The 24,801-nt window shown below is 38.4% G+C and overlaps 2 protein-coding genes across 2 annotated transcripts in view; both read right to left on the reverse strand.

Annotated features, from left to right (window-relative positions):
• Nucleotides 1–24,801, reverse strand: part of LOC134661674 (GTPase-activating protein) — a 360,962-nt gene that overhangs the window by 167,356 nt on the left and 168,805 nt on the right. The window lies entirely within an intron of this gene.
• On the reverse strand, nt 12,882–20,026 carry LOC134660617 (esterase E4-like). The gene is made up of 5 exons (XM_063516386.1): nt 19,992–20,026; nt 15,618–15,786; nt 14,101–15,401; nt 13,716–13,818; nt 12,882–12,998 (listed from the first exon to the last, which is right to left on the reverse strand). The coding sequence occupies exons 1-5, from the start codon at nt 20,024–20,026 to the stop codon at nt 12,882–12,884; spliced, it is 1,725 nt and encodes a 574-aa protein (XP_063372456.1).

Here is a 24,801-nt window from a genome sequence, read left to right on the forward strand (position 1 = left end):
ACATACAAACTCAAAAATGCGCGTTTTCCCAGAGAGAAGACCTAGCTAGATCGATTTTTCGCCCCCGAAACCCCCATATACCAAATTTTATCGTAATCGTTCGAGCCGTTTCGGAGATCCCCGAAATATATATATGTATACTATGTGTATGTAAATATATATATATATATATGTATGTATATACAAGAATTGCTCGTTTAAAGGTATTAGATAGATAATACGATAAGATACTTACGTACCAATATGTACGTGTACCGTCAAATGAGAATAAACAAGCTCTCTACTGCAATTATTATTGCTGATTGTAACTATTGTAAGTATGTAGGTACTTATATGCGAGTAGACGATTCGCGAATTAGTGATGTGCGCAGCGACAACCTCTTTTAATGAAGTAACAAACGGCAGACAATCCCTCATAAAGAAGCCAGCGGCGACAGCGTGACAGCAACGGATGCGTCCGGGATGCACCCGTGCGTTGGTACGCGCCGCACGACCCGCTCATTTGCACCTCATAACATTTGCATTTTTGCCTCGTGGGAGCGGGGACGCGCGCAAATATCTGACTACCTACTACTACTTCCCGTGACGTCGCTTGTAAAATACAACAAAAACCGGCCAAGAGCATGTCGGGCCATGCATGTAGGGTTCCGTAGTTACCCTTCCGTCACAATAGGTTAAACTGGAGCTATTGGTATAGAAGATTGTTAACAAAGGGGTGAAATGATGGTTGGTGTTGGTGCTTTTCACCGGAGTTAAACAATCTGCTTTTCCTATCGAGTATGAGGAAACCAAAAAGACATGTAAGGCTTTGCATCATCAGTGGGTACCTACTTCGTTAAAGTAATTCAAGTAATAGACATATTTTTAGGGTTCCGTACCCAAAGGGTAAAAACGGGACCCTATTACTAAGAATCCGCTGTCCGTCCGTCCGTCCGTCTGTCACCAGGCTATATCTCACGAACCGTGATAGCTAGACAGTTGAAATTTTCACAGATGATGTATTTCTGTTGCCGCTATAACAACAAAAACTAAAAACAGAATAAAATAAAGATTTAAGTGGGGCTCCCATACAACAAACGTGATTTTAGACCGAAGTTAAGCAACGTCGGGCGGGGTGAGTACTTGGATGGGTGACCGTTTTTTTGCTTGTTTTGCTCTATTTTTTGTTGATGGTGCGGAACCCTCCGTGCGCGAGTCCGACTCGCACTTGTTGTTCTTAGAACTTACTTTTTTCAATCGGAGACTGCATGTCTGGTCTTAATAATCCATTTCTTTTGGAGCGATTATTTCAGAAAATATTTACTTTATCAAAAAATGTATGTTGAAAGACACCTATTCGTTTTGAAAGACCTATCCAACGATACTCCACACTGTAGGGTTGAATAAAAATAAATTACTCCCCCATGCACTTTACGTATAGGGGACGAGGTACCCTACTAGGTACATGGCGAAACTATAAGGGTATCTAGTTGCAGGTACCTACCTCAGTAAGTTACAACTGAAAAAAATTCGCTATTGATATTTGAAAACATAAAATATATGTCTCATCAATCAAAATCTACGACACCGCCTTATTTTGCCACTTGGGTTGGGTTGGACAGTCAATGTTTTTCAGGTTATCTAATTATTCAGAGTATGGCTAAAGTTTGAAAACCATCCCGTATGTAGGTAGTAGACCATGGCGACATTAGTGATATTGATCCGTGTGGTGCCGTTCGCGAAGTCACCGGGAATCCCGTAACGCGCGCCGCCCGTCGCCTAACTCTTACCTACCTACTCATCGAGACAATTCTAACAACCACAAAAACAATTAGTTTGCGTTGTTTTATCACAGAGTTCCCATGACTACCTCCTGCTTCCATCATCAGATCAGCTTCATATCATCATAATATTGCATAGTCATCAGATTTACATGTGTAAAAAGTATGTATGTATATAAGTATGTTATAAGTATGCAAAATTTCACTACTTTTGAAGCGAAGTCTGATCCACTACTTTTTATGCTGACTCTACTTACTTAATAATATTATAAGCATACATTAACATTAAAGGCAAAATCATTCATTTGTCAGATGTAAGACTAAATTAGGTACCTATTACTTTAACTACGTTTCGCCAATGGAGTAACATAAGTAAGTATCTACGAATTACTTTTTACTGCTTCTAGAATTATGTATGTACTCATGTACTCGTACTTAGGGTGCCTGCTATTAAAGTATTATTCGTTCTTTAAATTGTGCCTATCTATGAAAACTATCAAGTAGACGAATATCCTGTAGTTTATCATTCTTCCACAATGCCTCGTTCACAACAGAAAATGTGCAATGGACATGAAGTGTTTTGAGTAGGTATTTACAACCACGGCACAAACGCTACGCGAGTTCGTGCGAGGCACAACTTCGACAAAAACGGAATAACCTCTATCTAAAACTAAGGAGGAAAACAATCACTATCCATCACGGTACTTTATAAACTTTACGAGGCGCCCTGAAAACAATTATTTCAGCTGATGCACACCGATGGATAAAACAATTGTCTTTGGTGGACAGGCTCCTAACTACGTACTTTACTTAGGTACAAGTATTTGTTAGGTTATTACGAGTATAAAGCTCTGTTTTCTTAGGATAGCAGTGGCGTCATACATAGGACAACAATATTTATTACTCTACTACTTACTTAGTGAATTAATTTGATTGCTATACCTCGGTTAACCACTTCCATGATTAAGTATCTGTGTGGTGTCAGCAGTTAGCACACGGAAGGCGTTGGTTACGATTATTATGAGTGAAATGGGTCGTGAGCGTCACTGCGGTTGAACCCGCAGCTGGCCACTCATCGGCACTAGGCGGTCCTAGCCACCGATGGCCGCAATTAACCGTTTGTTTACAACACTGCCCGACGGCTCGTAAACTCAGGGCTATGCGGAAGCATTCTGAAACTCCTTAAGGCGGGATTCCACTAGTGTGCCGCACAAGCATTTTTGTACCTACTGAATATGCTTGTGCCGCACACTTGTGTAATCCCGCCGCCTTTACTTTCGGCCATTCACTAACGGTAATTACACCAAACCATACTCGATCAACTATTATTAGTAGAATTTAAAAAGAGAAAAATCCTTATTTTTTAATTAATGCTTTTTGTTTCAAAATTGTAAGTAAACAGTAAGTGCCGGGACGATCGCGTGCGAGTGGCGTGTACCGGGCGCGCTCATCCGGAAATCACGCATTACTGCGACATATCCAATATATCCATCTCGTTATTAAATATTAAACCTCTATCGGACCTCTATCACTTTCCCGTGAGAACTTACCGCCATCCCGATATGTTATCTAAACAATTTATCTTGCTATGGAAATCGAAATTAATTTAACTTCACTAACTTCGCTTTTCTAATATTTTGTGTTAAATTCAACTTACCTATTATAGGTAAGTATTGAAAGTATTGAAACGTTATCATAATATTGTACATATTTATGCCTCATGATGTTGATGGATGTTCGATTTCAAATGTAAAATTGAATTAGGTAGGTACTTACCTACCTACTTTTGGCTCAGTTTAACATTAACATTTAGTAACTTCATAGGCCCTCACGCAGCTACCCTCCAGGACCACAAAGTTGAATTCCTAAAATGTTGAAATCCCAAAATGTTGTCTTTCCCAGAATGTTGTTTTTTTTTTAGTTTCGCAAAATGTTGAATTCTTATAACGTTGAAATATTAAAAAGTCGAATTCTCAAAATGTATACTTTCAACATACTGAGAAAGTCAACATTTCGGGATTTCAACATTTTAGGAATTCAAATAGGATCTGTTCCTGGACGCTTTTTTTTAACATGGGTATTTTTTTATATGATTTCTACTCAGAATCGCGAGCTCTTTCGATCGTAATAGGAGAAAAAAATTGTCCAAAGATTTCCATATATTTTTCAGACTGTCCATCCCATTACCGCTATAACTATGAAAAATGGCATGGAAAACAAATCTTGGGACACTTCCTTTCTCCTATCAGGATCGAAAGAGCCCGCGATTCTAAGAAATCACATTAAATGACCAAATAAAAAAAGTGGGGGGAGAACTTAAAAAAATGGCCCAAATAGGTACCTACTAATTTAATGATCCAAGACACTTTCTCACTTTCACAAAAACACAACTAAGTATAGTTTGTATATCTTCCTATACTATACTATTTATGATGACTAAAGATGAACAAGAAGTACTGCAAATTTTTTTTTCCTTGTATGGAACTGCTGATCGAAAATGCACCTATCTCCATACAAAGTGACTTTTCTTTTCGAATTTAGAATTTTTTCCACTTGCATCGCACTTAGGGTCATTGACCCTATCAGCTGTTAAAGTATCGCTCGGGAAGTCGGGACCCTTGCTACACCCTGTAGGTACCGCAAATTCAATCTTATTTGTTTATTTATTTATTTTATTCGTTTTAGTTAATTTATTTAGTTTATACTTAATTTTAATAATAGTTTATAAGTTTTGTTTATACAATAAATATAATTCATTTTTTTTAAATAACTGTAAACAAGTAGATCTCAATCTTATGCAAATTCAACATTTTGGGATTCAACATACCGCAAAATCAACTTTCTGCAAATTCAACATTTTAGGATTCAACAAGCTGCAAATTCAACTTTATGCAATTTGGACTTATAGAGAATTCAACTGTATGCAAATTCAACATGCTGCAAATTCAACTTTTTGCAAATCCAACATTTTAGGAATTCAACTTTGTGGTCCTGGAGGGCAGCTACGCCTACACTGAATATGGTTAGTTGATACAAATTCTAGTCAGTCAAGATATCAACTTTTATAAAAACATACAGTCGAAGTCGAACTGATAACCTACTAGGTATTACCTACTGCATTTTTTAAAGAAAGTTGGTAATATAGTATATGTATGTTGGTACCTTTTATGGTCAATTATGGTCTTATGATGAAAACGGGGGCATTGTGCATATGTCGTAAGCTGGACGTGGAGGGTGATGAACTGATGGTTGAGATGATATCTTGCGAGTATATATATGTATCGGCTGTGATTGTGGCCGCCACGTTCTGGTGGTAAGGATTGAAGACAATAAGGTAAGACAAGGCTAGGTTTAGGTACCTACTATTAGCATGCTTTATTTATTGAGCCATATCTAAAGCGGCCTTTAATTATAGGTACGTTACGAGCGAGACTTGAGTGCACGGTTAATTAATCATAGGTTGTACTGTTTAGCATAGTAGCATACTGTATCGGTACCTATAGCTACAGCTTAGTACCTAAATATAAAATAAAGTATCTTAAGTACATATGCATTGTATTATATTCTCAAGTTTTATGAAATTCTAAGGGTAAAAATTGTACTCGTGTCATAATACTTAAGTGAACATACAACAACGAATTATGTTTAATATTTGATATCTATTTTTTAGTCTGGACTAAGTAATTTAGTTTTCGTCCGTATTAGTTAAATATAGTTCAAACTTTATTTGTCAGTAAATAAGAACAAAAAAACGGCTTAGTATTAACCGGGCAACTAAAATATTAAACAGGAACTTTCATTGGGCATATAATAATAATAATTTGGCTGTGCTTTAATATTTTAGCGCCAATAAATATATATTAGCCTCAAATATAAGCATCATATTATTAAAAAAACTGGCAGCAAAATCAAGCCACCCAAAATAATTATAGGGAGCTTAAAGTGATAGGTTGGTGTCTAAAATAATAAATTGGCAACTAATATTGTAAAGCGATCATAAAATTTAGTTGTCATCTAGTTGTTCACACCTAAGTAATCAACTAATCATAACTGAGCATATCGTTTCAGCTAGGTAGTATTTTAACACGAAAGCAGTTAAATTTAATGAATATTGGTCACTTTTTACACAAAACACCTCAAATGAATTTACCAATACGCAATTTTCAGTATACTTATAGTCGAAATTTCTAATCATGAAACGCCTAATGGCTATTATACCATTAGATCTTTAAATTTTTAATTACTAATTTCAATAGTTACCACTGTGTTCTGCTAGAGTCAACAGATAGGTGCGACGACGAGCGAAGCGAAGAGGAGCGTGTTAGGTTGACCGTGTAATGACCAAAAAAATATTTTAAAAGAACTTCATTTTTTAATTAATAGATAGCCGTTTTCTTTTTAAAATGTGCTTCATAAATGGTCTCCAATATATTAATTCAGTTGCCAAATAAATACTTGGTACCTGCCTAAAAATAATCAAAAGCTGTAACAGCGTTAAAATACAAGTCATATTGATTTATTTTAAGACTCCATTTTTGTTGCCAAACTATTAATTTTAGTAGCCATTTCTATTTTTTTTAACTACCCAAATTCGATTAATTAGTCGACCGGTTAAATACGTTCCAAAAAAAACTATAATATAGTTTATATATTATATACTCATCCTTTTCTTTTGGGTGATAGTACTAGTGTAAGACAAAGATAGTATGATTCTCTCTGTTTATGTTTGAAATGAGACAGTCCTTTGATAAACTATACATACGTTTTGTTCTAATATTGCCATATGTAATTAGTAAAAAATAGCGACGCCAGTGTTATTCGAAACCAAAACTCAGCTCAATTTTATTATGACCTCTCCGTAACACCGAAATGCACAAAGGAAAGCTAACTGGATTAACTGTATGTTATCGCCAAAGGCCAACGGAACCCGGCAAACAGGACGTCGATAAATTGGCTATTGGTTCCTGATATATGCGTTAATAGAGGGTATAGTGGGCTGGGGTTGCGGCGACGGCTTCTGCCCGGCCCGCATATCTGTGCGGGGCCACAGCCTCACCTGGCCTCCACTAACGCAACTAGTCCAATTATTCATTCCCACAGGGAAATGGATTTGCTACATACACATACATAGATAAATACATATGTACATTAAGAGAACAGTGCTAAAATAAAGGTACAAGGTTAACGTTCTGGCCACGACGGCCAGCGCGTAAAGGAAGAGGGCCTGGGGGAAAGTACGAGTAGGTTATTAAGTGGGTCCTACTTTCTCTCTTTGTTTAAAATTGCACTGAGACTTGAACAGAAACGTAAAAAAAAATTATCCAAGAAAATAAGGGTAGGAAGCCTTCTTACTTAATGTGGCAACACTGTGCACCTATCTACGGCTCACTTGGAGGATACAACTAAACGGAGTAGCCATTAACAGGCTTTCCTCTCTGTCGAAAATAGGCGGCCAACGGTCATACACAATGTATGGACTGACGTTTATCTGACATGGCTATTTTTACGTTACGCATACATTTGACGTTCCCCTCCCCCGCAAAAATCGGCAGACTGTTTTGTACAGAAAATTACAGACATGGCGTCTCCGTTTGATTATATCCTCCACGACGGCGGCTCAGACTGAAACTTAACAAATGCTGCTCTTGTTAGGCTTTGTGCTATCCGACACGCGTTTCGTCTGTGTGCGAATTAAAATAAATAGGATAGGTAGGAAAGGACATAGCCACACGGTAAGCACAATACACTATATAAGTAGGAGTAGGTTAACAGTATTTCATGTAATTGTAACTTTGGTAACACATTATTACGTATAATTGTTACAAAATAATAGCTTAGCTACGTCTCAATTTGTAATTAAGTATTAGGTACGTCGGGGTACGACCCTCGTTATTATGTAGCTACTTATTTTTATGTAAGTACAGGCAATTTACCTATATAAGTAAAAGCAACAATTCCAATACCTACTCATTCCTGACAAACAATGATTTATATCTGAACAATAGGCAGTTTAATTAATTTTGGCGAAGAGCAATCAGGGAGTTTTATTGAGGGAAATTGGAGGATGTGTAAGTTTGGCACTCAGAGGGGGTGTTGTAAGAAGTTCCCTCATTACTCACGGACAGCGAGCGAGGCCGCCGAGCCCGTATAAAACGAATTAAAATATCAAGTAACTCCGCTCTGTCTTTACACCTTTTAAATACCTACTTGTTTCTTACTACTAGGTTTTGTTTATAAGTAGCTGAATATACTGCAAATTAACCTGCGTTACTGGCACGAGTAATTTCTAAAAATTGGCAGATTTTATGCTCCCAAAACTTAGTCTCGTGGAAGATAACAAGTGTCTCCCCAGGGACAGTAAGTTAATGGTAACGGCGCCAAGGAGCCGGTGCGTTTTTGCCGAGTGCCGCACCGTCTGATCAGCGCTGTCACGTTGACGCCGGGACCTAATGATGTCCCGAGGGATGCTATGCTACCCAAGGGGACGCGCCCGCTTTTTCACTTACGTGTAGGCATTTAACCGGATGAGCTTAAAGTACGAGTAAAAAGTTAAGAACCCGCCTTCGATACATTATTTATGTTTCGATTAGCGTTTTTTATCAACGTCAAATAGTCATCTTATTATTGACTAGGCATCTTGGATATAACCTTCCTTCTGGCTTTGCCAAAGTCGGGTAAACAAGCGGACCTCCACCTCGGGCCCATTGTAACAACAGGGATGATGACATTGATGAGACATGTTGAATTTTTATAACAAAATCTAGTAAAATAGATAGCAAATTAGTAATTTATCAGAATAATGTATGTATAATATATGGAAATAATAAAAAATACAGGACCGAAAATTTAAAAACATTTAAGGTTTAGGTACTTAACTTCTTAAAAGAAATAAAGTAAGGGTTACCTATATCTACCATTCGATTACTACATTTTATCAAAAAAAATTGTATAGCAACTATATGTACATACCTATACATAAACGCAATACTTCACCGACAAAATTGCAATATTCGTGTTTTACATACTTCAAGATAATACTTCTCAGTGACCGTGACGTCACGATTACTTATCGTTTTGTTAGGAGCGTTTAGCGAGTGCACGGACTGTGACTATCATTTCTGACTTTTATATTGCTTTAATGCAATGAATTCCATATAGAATATATATATTTGATCCTAAAAACAAACCAGATCGATTGATTCCAATTCTAAAATTCGTCATCTATCCTATTTATTTTACAACTCACAATACAGAGATTACAGAGGGCCCAGAGCGAAGCTTTATTTCAAGTCCCTTTATTAGAAAGCAACTTCCGCTTGTAGGTAGGTACGTAGTACGTATACTGGTTTGAATTTCAAACTTCCATCCCCTAATTTAAAGTATGGGGGGTGATGTAGGTATGTACTAAAAATGCTGAAATATGGATTTTATTATTTACTAGCGACCCGCCCCGGCTTCGCACGGGTTAACAAATTACATTATACATAAACCTTCCTCTTGAATCACTCTATCCATTAAAAAAAAACCGCATAAAAATCCGCTGCGTAGTACATACAGACAGACAGACAGACAGCGGGAAGCGACTTTGTTTTATACTATGTAGTGATAACAAGGAGTCCTAGGTACATCAATTTTAGACCTCGGGTCGACAAAATCTGGTTTATTTTTTTAGATATCAATAAATTCTAAAGTATAAAGTATAAGAGCTATGCAATTTAAACTTTATGTTTAATAATACCACTATTGAATCCCGATAATTTTGTTTACTTATTTCGTGTTATAATCCAAACTCAAGTTTCATGAGTTCAAAAAAAGCGGCCAAGTGCGAGTCGGACTCGCCCATGAAGGGTTCCGTATTTAGGCGATTTAAGACGTATAAAAAAAAAACTACTTACTAGATCTCGTTCAAACCAATTTTCGGTGGAAGTTTACATGGTAATGTACATCATATATTTTTTTTAGTTTTATCATTCTCTTATTTTAGAAATTACAGGGGGGGGGACACACATTTTACCACTTTGGAAGTGTCTCTCGCGCAAACTATTCAGTTTAGAAAAAAATGATATTAGAAACCTCAATATCATTTTTGAAGACCTATCCATAGATACCCCACACGTATGGGTTTGATGAAAAAAAAAATTTTGAGTTTCGGTTCGAAGTATGGGGAACCCCAAAAATTTATTATTTTTTTTCTATTTTTGTGTGAAAATCTTAATGCGGTTCACAGAATACATCTACTTACCAAGTTTCAACAGTATAGTTCTTATAGTTTCGGAGAAAAGTGGCTGTGACATACGGACGGACAGACAGACGGACAGACGGACAGACGGACAGACGGACAGACAGACAGACATGACGAATCTATAAGGGTTCCGTTTTTTGCCATTTGGCTACGGAACCCTAAAAACGTATATTGTAATCGAATCCTTATCTGCAATATCTGTATACAATGCTACTATTAACTATTAAGCAGCTGTTAACGAACTACAATTAAAACTGTTGTACGTTACAGATGTGGCAACATTTTTTACCCTACGAACATTTATTTTAAAATCTGGATACGATCTCAAATACAAATACAATACAAATAACTTTATTTTGCATGAAATATGGTACAAAGCAAACAAACTATACAAAGCCCCGGGGCCAGATGGAATCTACCCCATACTACTACAAGAGGGCGCCAATGTACTAATACCGCACTTAGGTAGATTGTACAGAGCGTGTATAGCCTTCGGACACGTGCCGCGTGTATGGAGGATTTTAAAAGTAACGTATTTGTCTAAACCAGGCAAAGCAGATTACACAGAAGCCAAATCATACAGGCCGATAAGTCTGTCATCGTTTTTCCTCAAAACACTGGAGAAACTGGTAGACAGACACATAAGGGATGGTCCTCTTAAGAGGCATCCGCTGCACCAATTGCAGTAAATCGCCGGGTAAATCGACTGAAACGGCACTACACCTGGTGACAACCAGAGCGGAACAGGCGATAGAAAACAAAGAACTGTCTGGCCACTTTTCTAGACGTGGAGGGGGCATTTGACCGCACCACGTATAAGGCAATCAGTATTGCAGCATCTAAACATGGCATAGAGCCGACAATCTGTAGATGGATTGGTACTATGCTAAATAGCCGACTAATGAAATCCTCCCTTATGGGAGACGAAATATTAGCTACGGCCACGAAAGGTTGCCCACAGGGTGGGGTTCTCTCACCAACTCTCTGGAGTCTGGTAGTTAACTCACTGTCGGAAGAACTAAACAAAGGCCCAATACATACGGTAGGGTATGCAGATGATTTAGTGATTCTTGTAAACGGAAAATTCCCGGGAACAGTATCGGAAATCATGAATAAAGCACTGAAGCAAGTGGAGAGATGGTGCAACTGTCATCAACTCTCCAACAACCCAGGCAAAACAGTGGTAATACCGTTTACCAGGAAAAAGACCCTTAATGGCATGAAGCAGCTGAAGCTTTATGGAAGGGTCCTGGAAATGTCCAATGAAGTGAAATATCTAGGCGTAACACTAGATAAAGAACTGAACTGGAGAAAGCATGTCGAACTCACAATCACCAAGGCACTTAGAGTGTTTGGAATGTGTAGATCGGCTTATGGCAAAACGTGGAGTCTAAACCCCAAGGTACTAAGATGGATCTATACCATGATGGTAAGACCAATCATCTTGTACGGATGCCTGGCATGGTGGCCAAGGACACTAAAGAGCACATGCAGGGATGCCCTTATGAAAATACAAAGAACGGCATGCATGACTATTACTGGTGCGTTTAGAACGACGCCAACCGCGGCGATGGAGGTACTGCTAGACCTTCCGCCGTTACACCTAGTGATACAATCTGAGGCGCGGAAATCGTTACACAGGTTGGCCCTAACAGGCCTCTGGAGCGATAGCAAGCCAAAGACCAAACACACAAACATGGAATGTGACAATTTCGTGAAAAGGATTACGAACATGGGCTGCGATAAGATGCAACCCAAGTTTGTGTTCCATAAGAATTTTAACGTTAAAATTCCAACAAGGGCTGAATGGACCGAAGGTCTTGAAGCACCAATCCCTGATGAAAACGACATCATATGGTATACAGATGGGTCTAAGACAGAATCTGGTACGGGAGCAGGCATTTATGCAAATGACTTTAGTAGTAGTATAAGCGTGGGCAATTACGCCACTGTCTTCCAAACTGAGACATACGCTATAATTGCCTGTGTGCATGAGAATATAGTTAGGCAAACACAAGGGAAGAATATCTATATACTCAGCGACAGTCAGGCTGCACTCAAAGCGCTTGAATCGCACAGAGTGGACTCTAGACTGGTATATAATGGCGTCCAAGCTCTGAACCAGCTTGCAAGGCAAAACAGAGTGCAACTGGTATGGATCCCAGGGCACGAGGGATTCATAGGCAATGAAAATGCAGATGAACTTGCCAGAACCGGATCTGAAAGTAACCTTATAGGTCCGGAACCATTCGTGGGGCTCTCACAGGGAACTATCACAACGGCTATTAAAGACCATGCCAAGACCAAACATCAGGAAGAATGGAACAGTCTGACGGGTCTAAAGCAAAGCTCTTCATGCAAGGAGTAGACTCCGGCTGGAGCAAAAAGCTTTGGAAACTTAGCAAAAGACAACTCCAAATCATAACGGGGGTGTTCACTGGCTATTACGGGGTTAAAGGAATTCTGGCCAAGATGGGACACTCTGACAACACCGATTGTCGTATGTGTGGCGAAGAGGAAGAGACAGTGAAACACTTAATGTGTGAATGTCACGCCCTTAGCCAGACAAAGAATGAAGGACTTTGGAGCAGGATATCTGGAACCAAAGGACTTTAAATCTCCATCATCCGACACATGGATATGGTGGGAAAAGCTCTTGAGTAGCTGACGGATCTTCTCCAGGGGGTAATTGCACAAAAGATCCCTATGGGTCGAAGTGTATCCGTAAGGGCCCCCGAAAATAATAAGATAAGATAAGCAAACTAACGCTACCAGGATTGAATAAAGCAAAAACATTGAAATACTTATCTGCTTTTATTTTTTAACTACTGTACATAGTGTACATGTTTGGTATACCTAAGTGATGATATTTGGGTTGCTCAGAGTTCCGTGTGGCGGGCGGGCGGCGGCGGTGGAGGCGGCGCGGGCGCGCGGTAGTGCTTCGCGTAGATATCGTCCCAGAACTTACGGCGCGCCTCTAGGAGTGATCCACGCACCTGTCAGGTATACAAGAGTTAATTACACTAATGCCATTTTATCAACACTTGCGGTCGTCACACAAACTTAGATGTGTTTTAATTGAATAATGGAATCTGGCTATGTCAATGACACGGCCGTTTGTTTTACGTGAATGCTATAAGCATATTTTCTTCTAAACCGGTATATTTTCTTCAAGCGTGTTTATGTAGGTACATATGGCATACAAAGGTGTTATTACAATCCAATTTCAGCGCCAACCACCGCGACCAATTATGAAATATTGACATCAAGCTGAGTGGAAACCTTTTCAGTGTCGTTCTTAGCCCTTTTTGTGACATGTTTTTGTAAAATGTTGTTGTATAAGCGTCCTGAATAAATTTTATTCTATTCTATAAATAAATATATATATCAGTCCACTCTAAGGTCTCTTAACAACGAGCGTCTCTAACGTTCTAATAATAATGAATGAACTTTATACTGTACTATTATCGTCTATAAGTTAATAAGTATACATATACTTAGGTACTTACAATGTTGAAATAATATAATATACAAAACAAATGTTATACACTAAATAAGCGTTAGGCGCTTCGTTTAGGTATATTTATTGTAAGGAATAGGAGAAACATGAGATGTTGTTCGCTGCATGCAGCGAAATGTGAACGGAGATGTACTAAAAAGTACCTACCTATATACCTAGAATATGTAATTGAGGAGTATACATATATGGTTACCTCCATGCGCTCGCCTAGAGATGCGTGCGGCGAGCAGTTGTCGCCCGCCGGCGCCCACGACTCCAAGCCCGGCACCGCTGTTGCGCCTGCGCCCACTGGCTTACTGTAGGTAATCATAACAACAACATAATAATGCTCATCATGTGAAATATAAGTAATATTTTTTAATTAACATCCAAAAATCGCGAACCGATTAGAATTGGACCTACCCATAAATATTAAATGTCAATATTGTGTGGAATTTAATCTTAAGCAGTAGTATCCTACATAAATAGGTATATATTAGTATGCGCGGGAAGTAAATCAGTTTGAAGCAACTAAATAAAAATAAATTAATATGAGTATGTTTATGAAAATTTACAAAAATATTACTGAAAATAATCACCCGGTAGTTATAAAGTTCAACCACAGCTCCTTCATAAGCTCCTTGTGTTTTCGGTAGGCTTCAGGTTCCTCATTTTTCATGTCTACGTGCAGAGAGCACTCGAATACGGCATCCGTCTGAGCTGTGTGGCGCGCTCCGCGGATCTTGGACATGTATTCTGGAACTTCACCAGGTGGCTTAAAGTAAGACGCAAAAACCTCAACGGGGTAAGAATATTCATATAAATATATAGACTTGCTTCCTGACGCCACCTGCAAACTCACTGACCTCAGCGCTGGGTACGCAAAGATCACATCTGAGAAGTAGTCTATAAAATGCATCACGGTTTCTTTTTCCACAGCTTTATTACCGAAGTAAAATTTCTTGGCGGCCTTCGCAATTTGTGCCCTTTGTTGCTCAGATTCAAATTGCAGATCAGAAGGTAAAAACAGAGTAAAATTCGAATTCATTTCATTTTGCCAATTTTCAAATTGAAGTAAACGCAGCAGGCCCTCCATATTTGCAAATCCATACAGGACGGGGATCTTTCGGTATTTACCCTGTTTTATAATGTTTACAGGAGAATCGCTGAGAAATACTTCAGTTCCCGTGTCTCGCTCAACGCATGGCCCGAAACCAAAAGTAGAATCTTTTCTATCCAAAAACAAATTATAGAATAGTGAGTCATACGGGGCATTTTTGTAAAACTCCTCTAAAGCATAGACGTCGTCGTTTCTAAAGCCAATGCCATTAGCATAATCTATCGCATTTTTATGGGGATCAATTTGAACGCTCCATCCAGCTACATTAGAGCCACTTTCAGGAATGACTTTATTGAAAAGCCCCTTGGCCATATCTGACAACATCAATAAATCTACTGAAGATCCTCCAGCACTCGAACCGGTGATGGTGACATCATCAGGATTTCCGCCAAATTTTTTAATGTTCTTTTTAACCCACCTCAAGAGAGCCACTTGATCTTTCATGCCGGCGTTACCTGGGGCATCTTTTGTGCCAAGACACAAGAACCCATGTACTCCAAGCCGATAGTTGAATGTCACTGCAATCACTTTTTTACTTTTCATTAAGCCTCGTGGGGTCATAAAATTACCAAACCCAACTTGATAACCTCCCCCGTGAACTATGACAAGCACTGGAAGATTTTTATTGTCCGTATCAGGAACGTAAATGTTGACAATAAGACAGTCTTCTTGCATTACTTTATTTGGTGCTATTTGTTTCATTAAATTATGTTGCGGACATATGATGGAGTCGTTAACTGCATCCAATGTCTCCAGCCATACCGGTGCAGGAAGAGGTTCCTAAAACATTGTCATAGGTAGGTACTTTAGCTAATTTGAACACTTAAATAAACTTAGATTAACGCTTAGAACTAAAAAACAAACAGTAAAACACTTGAGTTTGTTTTAATTTTTCAAGATAGGTACAAACTAAGCAATGCTTGGTCTATTCTAAAGTACCTATCTACTAAAGTTAAGACTCAAGCCAAGCGCCATTACTCAGCCTATTGGTCGCACCTTGAAACGATGTGGTCCTGTAGGCGCAGTCGCATATGGAATGCCGAAGAACTCATAGTGGTCTTGCTGAGCGGCGCGGTAGCCTCGTACGGGGCCCTGGGCCGTGGCCACCAGCCGCGCCTCCCGCTCGGGCGCCTGCGCCTGCGCCAGGGTAGCGACGCACGCCGCACTCAACACGCACCACAAGCCCCACAACATTATGCTCATGTAGACATACGCTCGCGCCGAATGTAATACTCCAACTAAATGTATTATGGCACTTGTTTACACCGGACCGGACATATCTACTCGTACACCTACTTACTTACTTACATGGTTATCTGTCTTATCAACAAAAGTTTATCATATAGTCCTAATTGAACAAATTACATCTAACACATTGATAATGATAACAAACGAAATTGATTTGGAATCATTTGATAGGTAAGTCCCAATGTCAAAATTAGGTACCTACATACAATTGATTTTAAATGTTCATCAACCATAAGCAAACTTTTTCTCTTACTCGTTAGGTACATTACCAGTTGTATGAACCTGCACGATAGATTGACAGTCATATAGTGTGGCAAATTATCCAGTTAATTATCTACTGTATAGTAGATAGGTACCTACTGACTGAAAAATCGTGGCTTTAACACGTTCTCAACAACATAATAAATCTTAATTGTCATTCTGTCCCTCAATAGATCATCCGTCATACGCATCGTTGGCGCGCTGTTCCTCCGGGGCTACATTGATAAAATGTCCTTGTATGTCAACCTAACACTCCCGCTCCCAATGCAACCGAGGCGATGTTAGGGCTTGATGAGGGTCGCCTTTCTCTCGAGAATCATTCCACATACAAATACGTATTTTTTGCATTGCCTTACAATTGTTATCTCAAAAGGAAGAAAAAGAGCTAAAGCTACTAAATAAACAAAAGTTTCCATGGTGAGAACGCAGAGCTCAACTCTAGTTAAACTTAAAGCTTGCCCTCCACACTGTACAGTAAAAACTTTTATACTCGTACATTAAACAAAACCACTTTCGAACAAGGAATTTTATTAAACGATGATGCTCGTGGAAATAAACACCACAACCATTTCGTATTTACGACTGTAAATTTTAAGTATGCATTAACCATGCATTAACGCACGACCCCTAATTTCTAAAAATAAAGCAGTACTTGTCATCTAAAGTTATTGCTGACAGCGGCCATGCATGGTAGTAGGTACTTATTTACGTTTACAGCGTCATGACGCGTCATGTGGGGTGTGGGGGATTCCAGTAGTGCGGGTGCAGGACATACCTACCATTACTTACCTGCAGTTTAGAAAGAAGCGAATATTTAGAAGTGATTATTAGTGAAAAACTAATTTTTGTGTTCGTGGCCTCTCCATAGTGCAAGTTACTACTATACCAACATAACCTCATTGATTGGTGAAATATACACTTTTACACTTACTAATAAGCATAGTGCGAACTTTACTAATAGATCAACTCGATGGTATACTCGTAGGTACATGTAATATATGATATTATTGCATTATAACACGACTTACATCTAAAAGTAATGCAAATTTTTAGGTTCATCGGAAACCGGGAAGTGGATCAAATGTAACTTGCAAGATTTCATTACAGACAGGTGAAACTAAATAAAAACTTCTAAAAAAATGTGGAAATTCAAGATGGCTGCCGTTTTTGAAGTGAAAACTTCTTTAGCGGCGCTGGGCACTTTTTGAGGTGGGGAAAAAATTATAAACTCGAGCGTACCGTAAGGTTTAGATGGCCACTCATTTAGATGGCATTTAAATCAATAAAGAAAAACTCAATGACATAATTCAATAAAGCTACATCTTGATGAAATCGCTAATAAAAGTGAACTCTAGTAGGTACTGGTGAATAAAACTCAAAATATCATGACCAAATATATTTAGATGCGAGGTCTGCAAGGTAAGTTTATTTCACTTCTGTCGGCACTCCCGGAGTGCAACCCGTTGTTTTTAGGGTTCCGTAGCCAAATGGCAAAAAACGGAACCCTTATAGATTCGTCATGTCTGTCTGTCTGTCCGTCTGTCCGTCTGTCCGTCCGTATGTCACAGCCACTTTTCTCCGAAACTATAAGAACTATACTGTTGAAACTCGGTAAGTAGATGTATTCTGTGAACCGCATTAAGATTTTCACACAAAAATAGAAAAAAAACAATAAATTTTTGGGGTTCCCCATACTTCGAACTGAAACTCAAAAATTTTTTTTTCATCAAACCCATACGTGTGGGGTATCTATGGATAGGTCTTCAAAAATGATATTGAGGTTTCTAATATCATTTTTTTCTAAACTGAATAGTTTGCGCGAGAGACACTTCCAAAGTGGTAAAATGTGTGTCCCCCCCCCTGTAACTTCTAAAATAAGAGAATGATAAAACTAAAAAAAATATATGATGTACATTACCATGTAAACTTCCACCGAAAATTGGTTTGAACGAGATCTAGTAAGTAGTTTTTTTTTATACGTCATAAATCGCCTAAATACGGAACCCTTCATGGGCGAGTCCGACTCGCACTTGGCCGCTTTTTTTTATAATGTCGACTACCTACGGATTTATGTTAAGGTACTCACCTACAATAGGTGCGAATCGGCTTACATATACAGTGTTATGAGTGTTATCAGACGAGTTACTTTACAATTTACGCACGAAGTTTGTCTCACGTCGATGTAGGTATACAGTTTATATATCAACGTACCGACCCCTAGTCATCCCCTAGATGTCCCCTAGTAAATACCCGTTGTCACAGCCGTTGTTGAATATTTGACAGCTACATATACTACATCTCATTAAACCCATTACGAGTAGGTATATTTAGTTAAACTACTATAAGATATTTAGAATTTAGTTCAATCGTGAAAGTAACGGGACATCGGCATCTTTACCGTCGATTTAAAATAACCAATCACCATTTAAAATACGGAATCAGGGAATATACCTACTACATACCTATACGGATATGTACATATCTTAGTAAACGCTGATACCTACGTGAATAAAATTAAGTTTTTGATGAGAAAGTGATTTTATTACGGTGGGTATTGCAGCGCCGGTAATATATTTTAGACAAGCCACAATCCGTCGGCGTAACAAATCAAGTTTGTAAGTAGTAGTTGTGAAGTAGGAACAAAATAACACTCGTGGCCGCTCATGCCCTAGAAACCGTACAAAGCCGCTTAGATAGCTCTCCTGATTGAAGGTTTCTATAAACAATTTTAGATCAAGTACAGTTTTGAACGGAAATAATATCTAATTTAAAAAAATAGACTGACGCCATAGCTTTCTTCCATTCTCTTACTTTCTCATAACATATTGTATCTATATACGTACTTAAAATGTTTTAGAGGTAAGTATCGATTAGCAAGGATTTAGTCGGTCCAGCGGGCGGTGTAATGCGACGACGCCGCGGGTCGCGGCTGCAGCTGATCGCCGCTTTTCCAATTTTCCGCGTGTCCGCCGCATTCGTCACGGCTTCCACGGCCCGCACAATGAAAGATTGCCGGAACAAACCAACCCGGAGAAATATGGCGACGCGCGGTGCGGAACAGAAAACTATTGAAATGAACTGTCCAACTGCAATGCTAATTCTGCAGCGGCCGCTTTCAAGATATACTAGAGCAAAGTTATTTAAAACGGATTTTACCAAAGTACAATTAGTAAAGAAGAAAATTAACCGAGAAAAAATATTGTTATGCTGATATTATTTATCCGTTTTTCTACCGAATGTAAATGTTTGTTCCACATGAGGTCGTTATTTCGTGCACCAAGGCTCTCCATTCTGTAAAAATGTGTAGGCTCATAAAGTAAATTATGCAAGTTACGTAGATTTTTGAAGTTAGATGGTTAATGATTTTTGAGCTATTATTTTACTGTTTACATTTATACTATCGCGTCTCATAATCAGCAACTCTGCCATAATTAGCTAGGTATGTTGCGTTACTTGCATTATTCTCACAATAAAGTCGCGTCAAGATCATTTTGAGCACCTCGCCCGCTTAGTTATTGCTGCTGACTGTACCTATTTAAAAGTAGTTAACGTCAATAGGCTATTCTACATTTTAACATTGAAAATGTTTATCAGAACGTTTTCGTGGGGGAGTGTAATTCGGCTATATTTCCAAAACCGGCCAAGTGCGAGTCGGACTCGCGCACGGAGGGTTCCGCACCATCAACAAAAAATAGAGCAAAACAAGCAAAAAAACGGTCACCCATCCAAGTTCTGAGTGTTCTGACCCCGCCCGACGTTGCTTAACTTCGGTCAAAAATCACGTTTGTTGTATGGGAGCCCCACTTAAATCTTTATTTTATTCTGTTTTAGTATTTGTTGTTATAGCGGCAACAGAAATACATCATCTGTGAAAATTTCAACTGTCTAGCTATCATGGTTCCTGAGATACAGCCTGGTGACAGACGGACGGACGGACGGACAGACGGACGGACGGACGGACGGACGGACGGACAGCGGAGTCTTAGTAATATGGTCCCGTTTTTACCCTTTGGGTACGGAACCCTAAAAATTACCAAGACAGCTTAGACAGCACACTTGTGAAACTCATAAAGATTACTTATCAAAAAACTATTAATTAATTAATTATTTTAAACGTAACGTTTGTAACGTTAATTATTTTATTAATTAGCAAAGTTTGTCAAAAATATTGTTGAGTTAGTCAAAAATACTGTAGGTAGGTAGTGATCTGATCCGTGCTAGGGCGGCCCGGCCGCCGGCGGCGCGGCGCGGCGCTCTAGTTACCCAACGGACTGTGAGACTCTGCCCTGCCTTACCGTTGTATTTTCGATACTCACTGACCAACTATTCGACGATAGCTGAAAGAGTAAGCTTCTGTTAAAGCGTCTTATATTGTACATAATTGTACATACCTACGCGTGTGACGATAAAACGTGTATTTTTACGCTGCAGGTGTCCATGGACAACAGTAAAAGAGCTTCATATTGTCCAAAATCATGTACATTTTTTTAAGTACCTATATAGTAAGAGACGAGTAACCAAGGATGACTTTAACTTTTTAAATACTTACCACGGTCATGCGTGTCTCACTCCGCGATTTCGTCGCTTTGCTACAGGTAGCTAAAAGTACATCCGTTCGGCCCCAATTTTGGGGAAAGCCATAAGCCGCGCGTGGCGCTGTCGCCACCTAGCGGCAATATCTGTGCTGATCGTAACAGACGCGTTTTGTTAGAGAGTGAGTCTTCTGTACTTAGTACTATTATTTATTATGTGCCACGGTGCCCTGCATGTTTGTGTCGACACTCCAAATAATTAGTCGGGGTCACGCAATAAAGTAAAGCACTTTTTGCGACATTGACATAAAAACTAATTGCAACAAATATATGTTGTTTGTAGTAGCCTTTACGTGTGTACCTACCTATCTATTGTACATAATAATATCGTAAAGGAGTCTGGCCAGTCTCGAGATAATAGTGAGTGAATCTTGTAAGTAAATCAAAAGCATTTGTAATGATGTCAGTACATAATACATTTATTTTTTTATTGTGTTTTCTTAATAAATTAATTACATACAATTATGCGTACAATTATTTGCTTTCGAATATGACAATCGGTTGGCCGTGAGACCTCATTGAAGCTAAAAATAATTATTATAATAGGATACCTAATGGTGATTATTTGCTGTCAGTAATTTTTAATTGATTTCGATACAATACCTACCTGCTCCCTACACCGCTTCAAACAGCCTCGCACCAGAGCGTCAGAACATGCTTACCTGTATTTGTTATTACAGTACAGTAGTAATAAGTTGACTTCATTTCATTGACCTGTTACAACCTACTGGGCAGGCCGGTAATATATTCGTTCAAAACACCTACTATGGGCCAAATGATCTCAAATAAAAGCAATGATAATAAACATGTCTCTATTTATGAGAACGACGAAGTTCTTTCTAAGTCATAATCATAACTACTCATATTCTTATACATAAAAATATATTAGATAAGTAGGTATTTTTATCCTTGTACAACCTGCAAAGCTTAAAACAAAGCTACATATTTGCATGCAGGGGTGCTAAGCTAATAGTTTTGCTGACTGTGCCCCAGTTGGTCTTTTGGACAACGTTAGTAGGTATTGCGGTACGAAATATGCATAAGTACAGTTGATGTAAGTGTTAAATTTTGGTAACAAACTGAACTAGTATAACATTAAATGATCAGAATTTCTAACGAATCCAATTTACGCAGGCAGGGGGTTGATTCACGAAAGCTGGAATGATGGAATGAACGAAACTTTCATTGTATGAGTGACACCTGTATCTGTATACAGTCAGAGCCACCGTTTTATTGGTTAATGTGATACACACATAGATATTTTAATTCACTCGATCATTTATTCCTTTCGTGCCAGCTCTTGTGAATCGACATGTACATGATGCCATTATCGACAATTTACTGACAACTGCCCTCTCATCGACACAATTGGCTATATGATAGCACAGAAACTTTCATATATTACAACCTCATCAAATGAATTTAAGAATTTCTAATTATTTCATCACATACAAATGTTAAGCTAAGTTTAAAGCACACACGAATTATGATTTCTATATCCCTCCAGTTACCATAGCCAGTCGTCGTTTTGTCCCTCGTGCCGCTAGCAATACGCTTATCTATGCATAGTAAATTCATATTCATACATTCACCATTCACATAATTAATACCTCAGCACGTCATATTATGACAAGTAGATATCGTAATGTAATAATACTAATAATAGCTATACGCGACTATGATTAAATACATTAAAATTTCACTAAAATACTACATTCATACAAAAATAGATTTTGTTTCATAGTTTGAAGTAGGTAATATATAGGTCAGTTATTTATAGGGTTAACCAATAAGCATATAAAGAAGAGTGTAGCAATATTACTTATTGGACTTTGCAATTTAGAAATAGGCGAATGGAAAGAATGTCGAATGAACGGCATTCATTTAACGCATCTAGTCACAAGTTATCATACTATGCAAACATTTGACCGCTAACTTCACACCGGTATGGAGATAAGACTTCTTAAAAGCAATTCAGCCGATTGGCGGATGCCTACATCCACCATCTTCCTTCGGGCTCTTCTATGGGCTCTGATTATTGTCTATGATTTCAGATCATATTATGTTGTAACGAAATCTGTATTTAATACTTGAGATATTTCCGAAACAATGCAATAAGCCGAGTCCGGAGACATTTAGATCTTAACACGTTCACTGTCCCGTGCCCCACATATGGGTCACGGCAAGCCTCTATTACTCCACGGCCACGGCAACTCCCGTAGCCAATACTCATATCCAAATAACTAAGAACATAATATAACATTAGATTAGCGATTCAAGCATATTTATACAAAAAGACACGAAGCCACGTATCTATACTATAAATATGTATAAACCGTATCTGTGATTCGTAAAAAGTTCAAGTTTTATTTTATATCAAAACACAGAAATACAGACTCTAATTTTTTCTCTATGCTCGCACCATACGTCAGTTTACTCTTTCTTGTTTTCAATGTCCGCCCTAGAATACCTTCACTGCAATAAGTCTAAGCCAGTAGATAATAACTAGCCAAACTGTTAGAAATTACTAGATTAAAAATAATTATTGTTACATAAGGAACAAATAACTTTTAACAGAGATCAGATCAAACAATACACGAAATACTCGTATCTTGTAAGTATACAAAGTGGAAGACATTATTGGGTCGCAGGGCCTTCATCCTATAAGCTTATAACTTTTTATTATAATCTCACTAGCGACCCGGTTAACGTTTTGTGTAACGTTTAGCTTCGCACGGGTTACACTAAACCTTAACAATAACCTAAACCTTCCTCAATAAGCACTCTATTGATATGTGAAAACCGCATGAAAATCCGTTCAGTAGTTTTTGAGTTGATCGCGAACATACAAACACACAAACAGACAGACGCGCCGGGGGACTTTGTTTTATAAAGTGTAGAGAAGTATTGTTTCTTAAGAGGAATAGCTGCATTTAATGTAATTTTTGTGCAAAACTATACGAAATGGGACAGTAGATAATAACGGTCATTCTGTGTCTGGGATATAAAATCTTGCTCAATTCAAATTTTACATGGAAATCAATTGCCATAAAATAGTTATTTTCGATACAAGTGCGAAAAAGAGGAAATTCGAAACGAGTGGCGATAAATTAAAACACGACCGAAGGGTGTGTTTTAAATCGACACCAGTTGCGAATTACCTATTCGCACGTGTATCGAACAACGTTTTACAGTACATATGGCACTTTCAAGTTTCGACATACGCACGAAAAGTGCTATTTTACGCACTAGTGCGGAAAAGTAGCCCCATATGTACTGTAAACATCTTTTAATTTTTTTTTCTACTCCCGTACTTTTATTTGTCATTTAAAAGGTCGTACACACACCTTTAAACCCCTATGTTATAGTTGTCAAGACAAGTCTTTGGTCTATTCCCCAAAAAAGTATTTGTGCATACACGCAGTATCTTTTTGGTACTTTTACGATACTTCGTGTAATCACCACTTAAAAAAATATTGTATGAAATACATTGTTGCCAACCTAATTTTAATTGTCATCTCCGACAGATGAGTACTAACTAGTAGAAACAATAAAATTGCTTCAGAAGTCAGAAACGCGCATGTGATACCCGTAATATAGCAAGATCCATAGACTACGAACACCGCTTAGCGTTGCTTGTTAGTCTCCATAGGCTACTGTGGCCAAAATCGAGAAAAAAACTGTCCAAAATTGTAATTTAACTAAGAGCAAGTACCAGGGCCTCATGAGTTACAACAAGGTGTCGCTGACCAACCGGCCGGGGGCGCGGGGCGCGGTGGCCGGGTCGCGTATCTTAGCTGTATACTTTTGGTTTGTTTACCTACATATATGTCCTATATGATTCCACTTGTTTAAAGTATTATTTTTGTTGAATGAAAAATATTTGTTAAATTTACAATTTTTTTTTCAAAGTAAGTGCTTGGTCGTAGAAAAAGTATTGTATGCAACGTTGTTTAACTGAGTCAAAAAATACTCGTGGCGTCTTTATTAACAATTTTCGGCTTCGCCTCAAATTGTTACTCACGCCACTCGCCTTTTTTGACCCCTCTTAAACAACGGTTGCATAAAATACTATTAAC

The sequence above is a fragment of the Cydia amplana genome, chromosome Z (assembly GCF_948474715.1).
Source record: "Cydia amplana chromosome Z, ilCydAmpl1.1, whole genome shotgun sequence".
In the NCBI taxonomy this organism is placed as follows: domain Eukaryota; kingdom Metazoa; phylum Arthropoda; class Insecta; order Lepidoptera; family Tortricidae; genus Cydia; species Cydia amplana.